The sequence below is a fragment of the Papaver somniferum genome, chromosome 3, assembly GCF_003573695.1.
Source record: "Papaver somniferum cultivar HN1 chromosome 3, ASM357369v1, whole genome shotgun sequence".
NCBI classification, from domain to species: domain Eukaryota; kingdom Viridiplantae; phylum Streptophyta; class Magnoliopsida; order Ranunculales; family Papaveraceae; genus Papaver; species Papaver somniferum.
In genome coordinates, this window is record NC_039360.1 from 137,659,334 (window position 1) to 137,671,682 (window position 12,349).

At 36.4% G+C, this 12,349-nt stretch overlaps 1 protein-coding gene across 1 annotated transcript; it reads right to left on the minus strand.

The window, feature by feature from the left end:
• Nucleotides 1–299: 299 nt before the first annotated feature.
• On the minus strand, nucleotides 300–5,438 carry LOC113357487 (serine/threonine-protein kinase PBL27-like). The gene is made up of 5 exons (XM_026600893.1): nucleotides 5,021–5,438; nucleotides 4,564–4,760; nucleotides 4,054–4,243; nucleotides 2,006–2,397; nucleotides 300–1,533 (listed from the first exon to the last, which is right to left on the minus strand). The coding sequence occupies exons 1-5, from the start codon at nucleotides 5,151–5,153 to the stop codon at nucleotides 946–948; spliced, it is 1,500 nt and encodes a 499-aa protein (XP_026456678.1). The 5' UTR covers nucleotides 5,154–5,438; the 3' UTR covers nucleotides 300–945.
• Nucleotides 5,439–12,349: the final 6,911 nt, after the last annotated feature.

The following is a 12,349-nucleotide window of genomic DNA, read 5'->3' on the forward strand; positions in this document are numbered from 1 at the left end:
GTGTCCTAAATTGCACGACTACTACAAGGGGTGCTAGGGAAGGTACCAGACCATATAAAACAACTTGGATCTCTGGATAGGTTCACACATCATTCTGTATAACACAAATCTGTCCATGTCCATGTCAATCTCAACGAGTTTGCAAGTGACGATTCTTTTCGGGAACCTGAAACCGGGTGACAGATATTCAATACACCGCGTAGACAATATCAATTCTGGTTGATATTTCTTCTTCTTTTCTGGGTGCAGGAAAGTATACTGTATAGAACCCAACAAGGAAGGGAAATGAATTCAAGAAATGACAGTCCATAAGTTACATGATTATATTATAACAACAACAATCAATACACTCTTGCTAAAAACCTGTACACAACTAGAAGATATCAATTTTTGATAGAGTTTGTTTCTGTTTCTTTTGTCTTTTTTCCTGATGAGGTGTTCGAATGTCCGATGCAGTAACAATGCATGATTATACTAAAAGGCAGAGCGAGAGATAAAGAAAGACTCTTCTCATTCTAAAATCCAAGACACATAAGAAATTAAATGGGTTTGAAGATATAAGTTTAGTAGAACTTCTTAGACAATACCTAGACTCAGAATGGAACTCCTCCATGTGAGAGAGCTTCATGTATTGTGCCATGACTCCGGAGAGAAAACCTTCATAGGAGTTGCATACGGAACATTTCTGTCATAGTTTACCTGCATTGTGTCAAAAGCTAAAATCCTACCTCTTGTACATCCATTCTTCTTCTTAACCATTTGCTTCCTCTGTGTAACGAAAAACTGAACCCAAACATTCAAGATGAGAACCCTTATATCTCTGGTTGATATGAAACCACAATGGAGCGAGTGATGATGGAAATAGTGGTGATAAGCGTTTTCTTCCTGCTTCAACGTTCAAAAGCTATGCGAAATCAAGTTTCAGCCAATGGATCCCCCTCACTGCTACTCATTTGTTCTATCAAAACTACCATTAGGATCGGTTCGTTTTCTTTCTCTCCAGTTCTCACCCCATACTTTAGCCTCCTGAACTGCTCGTTCTCTATCAGGACCACGACTTGAACTCCTTGGTGTTTTCCCACCATGAGCTGGGCTGTTTTTTTGAGACTCTTGCCGATCAAATTCTTCTAAACCCCATTTCCTTCCAGAACTACCGCTTTCTCCTCTTCCAACCTCTGGACCAAAGTTCATCCCTTGTTGAACAGGATCTCTGCGTCTGGAACCAGGGGAGTCCTGATACCGGGGGGAGTTTTTTTGGCTTTCAGACAAATCTGCATGGCTTTTACGATCTTCTTTGTCCCTAGATGAACCGCCTCTGTTATTCTGAACAGCATTTGGATCATAAGTTTGTGAAGCCAAATATGAGAGTGCAGTCACCACATCTCCTATGAGAGGGCGAGTGGTTGCTTGTTCTTGCAAACACATCGCCGCAACTGCAAGAGCTTGGTAAAGGCCTCGCATTGGGTACCGTCCTTGCAATAATGGATCGGCCATCTTGGGGAACTTTCTACGGTCCTTAAATAGAGGTCTTGCCTGTAGAATTCACATCACAACAAATAAGAGAAAGTTCAATATTTCCATGTTCATACAAGAATCTATAATGTTGGGTGTAACTGTAAACAACTCGACCATGTTCAGTTGTGGAACTACGAGAACTGGAACCTATTTATTGAGACAATTATATCTGTTCCAGTTCAAGTACACAAATCGACAGCACTTGGTTGAAACCACAGTAACTGGTTCTATTCCCAGTCAGTCTCAGCTTTATAGGTTCTGTCAAGTGTCGAATACTTGTAATAATGAAAAGTTCCAATTTGTACCCCTAATAATAACAGCTTTCCCTAGTTAACTGTTCAAGCTTAGGGGTGCAATAAGTAAAAATGACAACATTCCGGGGTCAAAGGTGTCGACTGATGCTATACAAGAAACACAGTACCTTGCAACTAAAGAAGAAAAACGAACTAAAAAAAAACAATAAAAAAGAAGAAACAAAAGGAACAGTTACCCATGCAACAAGATTCTGCTCTCCCTGAAGGCGAGTTTGGTCAATTGCCTTCCGTCCTGTGATCAGCTCAAGGAAGACTACTCCAAAACTGTAGACATCAGATTTTAGCGTGAGTTGACCAGTCATAGCATATTCAGGTGCACAATAACCGTATGTTCCCATCACTCTTGTGGACACATGAGTTTTGTCACCAACAGGACCCAGTTTAGCAAGTCCGAAATCTGAAAGCTTTGGGTGAAATCCTTCATCAAGAAGGATATTGGATGATTTAAAATCTCTGTAAATTACAGGAGGATTTGCTTTGTCATGCAAGTATTCCAAGCCCTTAGCTGCACCAGCTGCAATCTTCATTCTTGTATTCCAGTCTAGAGCCTCCTTATTGGGCGGAACATCTTAATACATGAACAACATCAACTGATCAGAAATGGAAGAGCTCTTAAACTAAACGAAAATATAACTTTTGAGTCGTCCCTAGTTTACATTGTCGTTCCACACACGGGGTGCAATTTTGAATTTTAAAACAGATTAGGGAGGAAAGTACGACTACCTTAAACTTGTAATATCAGAGTTGAAACGAGAGCAAAATCATTGGTCAATTAAGGAAATAAGATTGGTTTGTGTACCAAAATACACATTTTTATACCTCATGGTTACAAGTTACAGATTGTTAAAAACCAGTCTCAACAATTCAAGCTATCAATTAAAATACTGTATTATTTGAAACGAAAATAGGTTTCACGTCTAAACACGGGATCTGTTGGATTCATCATCTTGGTTCTTTCCTAATTGAAAAAGCCCACCAGTCCAACAGCTGACCAGATCATTCTCTTTTATTTCACATTTAATTTAATAAAGTTACTTATGCTGTTCTTGACTTGCATAGAGATATTGTTCTTCAATCTTTATTTTTGTCCAAGTCAAATGTGACATGGACTTGAATTTGGAAACATTGGCTGATCTAAAGCAGAATGAACCAAATAGCTCATAAAATGTCTATGAACCACTAACTTCTTGGATCGTGCCACAACTTATACGATTTTCCACAGATTCCTTAGTAACATCTAGTCAGAAAATGCTAACTTAGAAACATGAAATCTTATCCCTCTCAGTAAAGAAACTCTACAAACGAAAACCTTATAGGTTAGCAATCTAGCATCAAACAACTGATTGTAATAGATAACTTGGACATTCAACCATTAACAACCTTTAAGTGATCTGATTTTCTGCGCGTTCTAAAATTTTGCTGATAATGTGTTCACCTTGAAAGCAGGATTTAAAGCTAGTGGGGAGCACGACCTCCTACTTCAACTATTGAACTTTAGCAATGATGTGACACATGTTAAATGGAAACTTGTGTAGGTTGGCAACGCTATCAGCCTATCATGCAACTTGTTTAATCTATTGTTGGATATACTTTACATAATTGATGTAGTGTGTAACATTAAAGGAAAAGAATGTTAGCAATGTTGAAAAACTATGGAAACGTCAAACTGAATATTTGGCATTGGCATATAAGTGATGCAAGTAAGAAAGAAATATAATTGACAGACGATCTGCTTAACCAAATTAGAACACTTCCAAAGACAGTAGGAAAACAATTACAGTATTATCCAGTATTGGCATCAACTTGTTACATAGATGATCACAAAGAAAAATGTCTGAAGAAACATTATTCAGGTGTCACCAACTCCTGAGAAATGGGAAGAATGACGCGCATGAAAGGTGAAAAATGTTCTCCACCAAATCCTGAGATGGATCACTAAGTTTATGTTTACACTTATATACAGGTGGCACCACATATAACTACAACAAGAAATCCACTTGCTAAACTACGATAACCTAATCCTAAAAGCCTTGTTTAGAAACTTGACAAGCCATATATTATCAAAAAAGGGGACTGGCAGGTGTGCGTAACGTACGCGATCAATATAATGGTCAGTTTGACAAAATTAGAAATATTGAACGAAACTACCAAACTATACAGCAAATAAGATGCTAATGGTCCACACACGATTAATAAAAGAGGGAGAGAGGCTAGGCGTACTAACCATGCAAATGATCCTCCAGGGAACCTAACGGCATGAATTCATAAACAAGAAGGCGTTGGTCTCCATCAGCACAATAACCAATCAAATTCACGAGATTAGTATGATGTAAGAGGCTAAGCATGAGAACTTCGACCAGAAACTCTCTATTTCCTTGCAGGCCGTTCCTGTCAAGCTGTTTCACTGCAACTACCTGCGAATATGGTTTTTTTAACATTGCCCACAAGAAAACAATAAATTTCAGTTCTCAAAGGTAAAACCAATTACAGAAGCCAGAAATGGAACTACAGAATGCAAGCATCAAATAAACCAGATAAATAGAGTTAGAATTAGAAGGCAAGGCATCAATTAATCATGAGACGTGACAGATATTAAAGAGTTCAAGATTTTGGTAGACTATAAATAAACTCAAAAGGTCTTAGATTACGTATTAAATAAGAGTATGTGACGCTTTCTAATTTTATTTCTGCTTGACGCAAGACACCTTTTAACTGATATACGATACCAACTTACCTGTCCAGTGCTCTCCAAACGACCTTTATATACACGTCCAAATCCTCCTTCCCCCAAAAGACTCTCTGGCCTGAAATTCTTAGTAGCCGCAGCAAGCTCTCTGAAAGTAAACGTCTGTGCAGCAATAGGCGCACTTGGTCCATCTTTGGGAACCGGTGTTTCCTTCTTTGAATCAGAACCACCCCGAGACTTTTTCTCTACACCATCAATCAAACACGAGAATACCCTAAAACATGTCAAAACTTCCCATAGAGCCCTAAATTCAGCTAATCTACTAAATTAAAACCATAATAAAACCATAATTTCAGCTCCAAAATGTGAACCCTAAAGATCAGATCAAACAGTCATAAATTCACAAAACAACAACAACTTAAACTAATCAAAAACTCCAATATCTAAAATTACTCCAAGAAAAACTAAAAAAAAAAAAAAAAAACAAGATCGAATTTTTTTTCACCTGAACTAACTCTATTAATATGATTAGATTGTCCAGTTGTTGAACCATCTTTAACAAATTCCTTTTTAGTCTCACCACTTTGATGATGGTTCTTCTCATCAGACGATCCAAAACAGGGTAAACACCTTCCCATCTCAAAATTTAACGAAAACCCACCACTCAAATTCAAAATTAAAACACCCCCACCACATAAAATTGATCGAACTTTATTACCGACACTTGAAAATTTAATCTTCAATCTCACACACTAAAGATTCAAGATTTTTTTTTCTTTGTCTAACCACTCTTTTTTAACGACGATCATAGTTGGAGAAGTCACTGTAACTCTCTCATCAGTTTGTTGCCCTAATGAGAAATCAACAGATCAATGGAAACAGTAGTTAGATGATAAAGTAAAGGAAAATAAAAAAGAGATGAGAGAGAAATTGAAAAGGAACTGGAAAATATAAATGTGGTTTAATTTTAATTATTTTTTAATAATCTACTTAAGATTTGGTAATTATAAGCGAATGTATTTTTTGAAATTAAAGACTGCGTGATCCCCAGCGAGCTGCTACACAAGCCGACCTACTACAGAAGTTTACCAAATTCGATGAAAAGTTATCGATTTCTATTTTTTACCCCCTCATTGGTCATTAACATTTTTTTTATTTTTTATTTTTTTTATGAAGCATGAATTTTCTTCGAAGAGAATATTACACGAGGGTAGATAATCTGAAGATTCATCAATGACAGTTTGATTTTTAAGCCATGAATCAGCAGCAACCTGACATTGGAGTGTAATAGCAGTGTTCGGATCAGTAGTAGATCTTGGACAAATTTTGAAATCGAATGTCGAAAGGCCTCCGGTCAATGCTTTCCACAAGAAAAGTTGTATTTTTGATGGACACAACAATGTCCATAGAAACTTAGTTAGTGGTAGAGGTGTTCGATGTAGTTGATTGATGCTAGTCTGTTTGTATCTTGATGCCGCGGATAACTGCCCGATCGATATACATATACTTTTTTGTTTGTCGGATTGATTCATAATTTGAAATTGAGCCTTTGGCTTTAATCGAGTCTTGAAGTAGAACCCATTCTCAGCTCTTTAAGGATTAGAGCAAAGACTCGTATTACATAGGTTACTATGAACTGAAATAGACATATAGGAGGAAATATAGACCCAACTAGCTTAAACTAAGGTAATGAAAAAACAGAAACAAGAACACAAAGCTAATAAAATTACAGGACCGAGCAAGCAAAAGGAAAGGTAATGGCAACTGCAAGATGAAACTTAGTTTATATAAAGACAACTCTCTTTATTGATGTTTAGAAAATCTCTCAAAACTAAACACAACCTCTAATCTTGCTCATATGATCAACCACAACTTTGGTGATCATATATATATAGAACTATGAATTCCTTTTCCTAGTCCTATTACCTTATTACATATCTTTCCTTTTCTTAGAACTAGATGACTTCTAATTCCCTTAAGATTACATCAATTTCCTAATCTTGTCCTAACCAGCTTGTTAGTAACTTCTATGTTGAAGTTTAACCAACATTCTTCCCGTTAAGCTTCAACCTTACCCGTGACATATCTTGTACTCCAATCAATTGTCTCATTTCTTCAAACTTGATCCGAGCTAATGCCTTTGTCAATATATCTGCTTTCTGCTCAGTTCCTGGTATGTGTTCAACGTTAATGACCTCCTTATCGATGCATTCTCGTATGAAATGATACCTTTTGTGAATGTGTTTCGTCTTCCCATGAAACACTGGATTTTTAGTGAGTTCAATTGCAGACTTATTATCAATCTTGATGAGAACTTTTTCAGGTTCTTTTCCTTTGATTTCACCCAACAGTTCTTGAAGCCATATTGATTGTTTAGCTGCTTCTGTTGCGGCCATGAACTCAGCTTCACAGGATGAGAGGGCTACAGTGTCTTGCTTCTGTGAACACCATGTAATAGGTGCTTCTCCTAGATAAAATATATGACCAGTTGTACCTTTTCCATCATCTTGGTCAATATTATGACTGCTGTCACTATACCCAACAATTCCTTTTGATCCTCCTCGACCATACTTCAATCCAGCTGATTGTTCCTCTTAGATATCTCAATATCTGCTTTATTACATCACCATGAGACTTGCGTGGACTCTGCATATAACGGCTTGCTACTCCCACAGAGAAAGCCAAGTCTGGTCTTGTGTGTAACAAGTATCTAAGGCATCCAACATTTCTTCTATAACTCGTTGGATCAATCTCAGCTTCTTCTTGTGCCTTTGAAACTTTAAGTCCAAACTCCATTGGTATCTTAGTTGGATTACAAGTTTCAAGTCCTGCTTCTTTCAGAATTCTCCTTGCATAAGCTTCTTGTTTAATCTGAATCCCATCTACTCCTTGATGGACTTCTATGCCAAGGTAATAAGTGAGTTTTCCGAGGTCTGACATCTCAAACTTTGATGACATTTCTCTCTTGAACTCATTGATCACCTTAAGGGAGTTGCCAGTCAAAAATAGATCATCTACATAGACTGCAATCACAAGAAGCGTTCCCTTTTCTTCTCTTCTGTATACTGATGTTTCTTTAGAGCACTTAACAAATCTGATTTCTCTTAAGATTTGATCTAACTTTGTATTCCAGGCTCGAGGAGCTTGTCTTAGACCATATAGAGCTTTTGATAACTTATAAACCTTATGCTCTTGTCCTTTTACTTCAAAACCTTCTGGTTGTTCAACATACACATCTTCTCGCAATTCACCATGTAAGATTGTCTTAACGTCTAAGTGGTGAATTTCCCATGAGTTTGATGCTTGCTCTGCATTAATAAGCGAATTGTCTCTAGTCTAGCAACTGGTGCGAAAACTTCATCAAAGTCTATGCCTGATTCTTGAACGTATCCTTAGCTACAAGTCTTGCCTTTATTTTTGACAGTACCATCAGCATTCCGTTTTATTTTGAAGATCCACTTAAGACCAATCACTTTTACCCCACCTGGCTTATCAACTAGAAACCAAGTCTTGTTTCTGTTGATTGAAATAATTTCTTCTCTACATGCTTGTGTCCATTTAGTCGAGACCTTTGCTTCCTGAAAATTCCTTGGTTCATCATTAACAGAAAGTAGCATAATCTCACATTCTTCTGCAGCTTGAAGAAATAATCCTCCAGATACTGTGGCTTTTGTATCTGTCTTGTTGATTTTCGCAGTGGAATGGGTTGAGTTATTTCATCGATCTCTCTTCTTCTTCTTCTTCTTCTTCTTCTTTCTTCTTCTTCTTCTTCTTCTACTTCTTCGTTATTCTCAGTGTTTTCATTATTCTCTTCTTCTTCTTGATTAACATCATTGTTTCCATTGGTATTGATGATTATGGGTCCTTCGCCTTCATCAATTACTTGACCCCATCTCATGTGAAACATTCCTGGATCCCTACTTGGTCCATCATTAGTTTTCTTTCCAGTTCCAGTTTGCTTTTCATCGAATACCACATCTCGACTCACTATACTCTTTTCGTTGTTGGATTGAATAATCTGTAAGCTTTGGATCCAGGCTCAATTCCTAGATTCACAAGAGTCTGAGATCGATCATCCAGTTTCTTAAGAGTTGCAGAATCAACTTTTGCGTATGCTTTGCAACCAAACACTCTTAAATGATCTATGTTTGGTTTTCTCTTTCGCAAACTTTCATATGGAGTCATGTCTTTCAGAGCTTTCGTAGGTATCCTGTTTATTAGGTATGTGGAGTGTCGTACAGCTTCTCCCCATAGATAATTAGGTACCTGCATAGCCTTTAAAGAACTTCTTGTCATCTCCATTAGAGTCCTGTTTCTCCTCTCCACCACTCCGTTTTGTTGTGGTAGCCCTCGAACCATCTTGTTCTGAGACATAGTTTTTAAGGTTCTAAAACTTATGTGTCCCAACCTTGCGTGCCACTTCCATGTCTGATCTTCCAGTCTCATATTCAGACACAATGGCCTTCCAATCATGAGACTTATCTTGTAGAGTCTATTCTGTGAGCATGAGACTCTAACTAAAAGTCTTCCACTTGGGTCCTGAACTGTTAGATAATCTTGTCGCATTCTAACATCACATCCAACTTCTGTAGCTTGTCCTAAACTTAGAATGTTGCTTTGTAAGTTTGGAATGAAGTAGATGTTTGTGACAAGCTTCTGTTCTCCGGTCTTGCTCTGAAATAGAATTGATCCTTTCCCTTCAATTTCTACAGAAGATCCATCCCAAAACTTCACTTGTCCTTTGATTTTCTCATTGAGTTCAGAAAATTAGTGTCTCTTACCAGTCATGTGATTGCTGGCTCCATTATCTAAATACCAGATTCCTTCTTCACCATCCTTTGATTCGTAGTTCTTTGGTATTAGTTTCCCTTCGTTTAAGAATACAACTTTGTGCATGAAAAGAGTTGTATCTGCTTCCCTTGTTTCATTCTTGTTTGCTTCTTCCATCTTTTGTATTCTTTCAGGGCATACAGAGGAGAAGTGTCCTGGTTTATCACATCTGTAACAGATAATGTTTGATCTATCCTTCTTTTCTTTCCCTTGGTTTTGATCATTCTGACTTATTGTTCTATCTTGTGAGTTAAACCTTCCTCCCCTTACTCGGCCTCTGTTTCCTCTACCATCTCTTCCACGACCTCTTCCTCTTGTCGCAGAGTTTTGTTGGTAAGAGTTTGTGTACAAGAGTTTTCCTTGAGTTTCTCCATTGTTTTCTTCATCAAGGATTCTCTCTTCATATGCTTTCAATCTTCCAATTATATCTTCATAACTAGTCTTCTTTAAATCTAAGACTTGTTCGAGAGAAGCTATGATATGAATATACTTGGATCTTAGTAAACTATTGAGAAACTTCTTTACCAGTTTATCTTCATCAATGGATTGTCCAAGTGACGCAGCTTTTGAGGCTATCTCTGATAGATTTCCTGCAAAGCTATCAATAGTATCAGTGTCTTTCATCTTCACTCTTTCAAATTCAGACATTAAGGTTTGCAGACGGGCTTCTTTAACTCGATCAGCTCCGAGATTACGTGCCTTTATTGTATCCCTAATTTTCTTTAAAGTTTCCTGTTCACCAACTTGTAGAACAAGACATTCTGGTATTGCTTGAAAGAGTAAACCTATAGCGATGTTGTTCTTATCTGCATCATCTGTTCCTGGTTCAATTGTATCCTACACCTTGTAGATTTTCATCAGTACCTTCATTCTCATGGCCCATACTGTGTAGTTTGTGGCGTTGAGGATTGGAACTTGTATTGATGGTGGCGTGAACTGTTTTGCACCCACAATGGTGGTTTCGTTTTCCATGGCTCAGAAACAAGCTCTGATACCAATTAATGGAAACTGCAAGATGAAACTTAGCTTATATAAAGACAACTCTCTTTATTGATGTTTAGAAAATCTCTCAAAACTAAACACAAGCTCTAATCTTGCTCATATGATCAACCACAACTTTGGTGATCATATATATATAGAACTATGAATTCCTTTTCCTAGTCCTATTACCTTATTACATGTCTTTCCTTTTCTTAGAACTAGATGACTTCTAATTCCCTTAGGATTACATCAATTTCCTAATCTTGTCCTAACCAGCTTGTTAGTGACTTCTATGTTGAAGTTTAACCAACAAAAGGTACTAAATATTAAAGTAGCTACAAGAGCTTTAGACCTAGATTATATACGTAATACAATACTAGCAAAAATAGAAGAACACAAAGCTATTACAATTAGAAACAATAATCTGAATTAAAATCCTCCGATCTATAGAGATGTGTCTTAAGGCATAAAGATAATTGTTAGTCTGTGGTATTTGAAATTTTCAAATTGTAATGAAGTTTCTGAAACTTGATCATGTTCAAAACTTAAAAGAAGATTTTTATGATAAAACTGTTGATGTAGATGCTTAGTAAACTTGTTTGGTAAACATAAAAACTTTGATCTTAACGACATGGTCGAGTTGGATGAGACTAATATTTTACACTTTGCAGTGCAAATTATAAAATAATGCGAGAATAATCATGTTAATGGATTATTTTCCTACTTTTAATTTATATTTATGTTTTAGTTTTAGTTAACCATTGGCTTTTTAACTCTAATATGTAAGCTTTTAAACTCTAATATGTAAATTGTGTTTTCTTAGTTCACTTTATTTATGTACTTAGTTTCGGCATTATAATAGATATTACCTCTGATCTTCCTCTATAGCCAGCGATTTCCGGCAAAATATCAATCAAATTCCGGCATTCACCAACGAGCTCGGATCTGCTCCTTTGAGCATCTCTGAGCTCCTCGTTGCTTTCTTGTTTTAGTTCTTTGGTTAGATTTTAGTTTCTTTGCTCTTTGTCGTTTTTTTGGAATAATTTAAATTTTTGGGTTAGTTTCTCGCTGGTTTCTGGCTTGTTCTTGCTGTTTTAGTGTCCCTTCATGTGTTTATACACTCTTTCTTGTACTTTTTTGGTGTTCACTTATAGTTTTGGTATCATTGTGGTGGGTTCAAGATGATCGACTTTTGCCGAAAATTTTTGCTTCTTCAAGAAAATCAATATCAAAGGATTCTATTTATGAAGTCGTCTCTGGAGCTTGAGAAAATCACTCACTTTCATGAGAATATATCTTCAAAAATAAAAGCTTTTATCAAAATAGTTGGATGTATTTCCAAAAAAAAAAAAACTACCACTTCTCTCTCTTCGATTACACAAAGTTGGTACTAGTACAATTGTCCGATCTTTCTCTCATCAAATTATTGGTTGATACCTATTGTTATAGTCTATCTCTAGAGAAATATTCTTACCCCACACGTAACCAACAATTAAATTTTTATCAATGAACGAGAGTGTGTGTTATTTAACAATGAAAAAAGAATCACCTCCTCCCATAAAAAGTGGGTTTATATCACTTTTCGAAACTTTGCTTACTATTAAGCAAATAAATAAATAAAAGTATATTTTTATGGGACGAAGAAAGTATTATTATTTATCCTGGAATTTTTAGGAGGACCCCAAAAGAATTAGGGGCGACTAATAAAACAAAATAGATTCACCCAAACCTAAAATCAACCCACCTCTTATCTCTCGTTTTCCATAATAGCGATTCTACCCTTAACAATTTAAATTTACAATCAGGAGAAATAGAGGATTTTTTTTGTTTTGTTTTGTTTTTCAATTTTAAGGTTTTAGAGTAGAAGAAGAAGGAAAAAAGGAGAAAAAATGGGAGAAACATGATTTTATTAGATAATGGAGTACCATATCTACCGATGTCTTAGAGTAGAAGAAGGAAAAAAAAAGGTGAGAGAAACTGTAATTTCACATGATTGAATGCCATGAACAACCTAGAAACAGTA

What these genes read in the sequence shown, in the direction of transcription:
- LOC113357487 (XM_026600893.1), bottom strand. Translation starts at nt 5,153, where the DNA reads ATGGGAAGGTGTTTACCCTGTTTTGGATCGTCTGATGAGAAGAACCAT. An exon ending in CCTGGAGGATCATTTGCATG is followed by an intron (nt 2,398 to 4,053) that starts GTTAGTACGCCT and finishes TCATGTATTAAG; the next exon opens with ATGTTCCGCCCAATAAGGAG. An exon ending in AGCAGAATCTTGTTGCATGG is followed by an intron (nt 1,534 to 2,005) that starts GTAACTGTTCCT and finishes TGAATTCTACAG; the next exon opens with GCAAGACCTCTATTTAAGGA.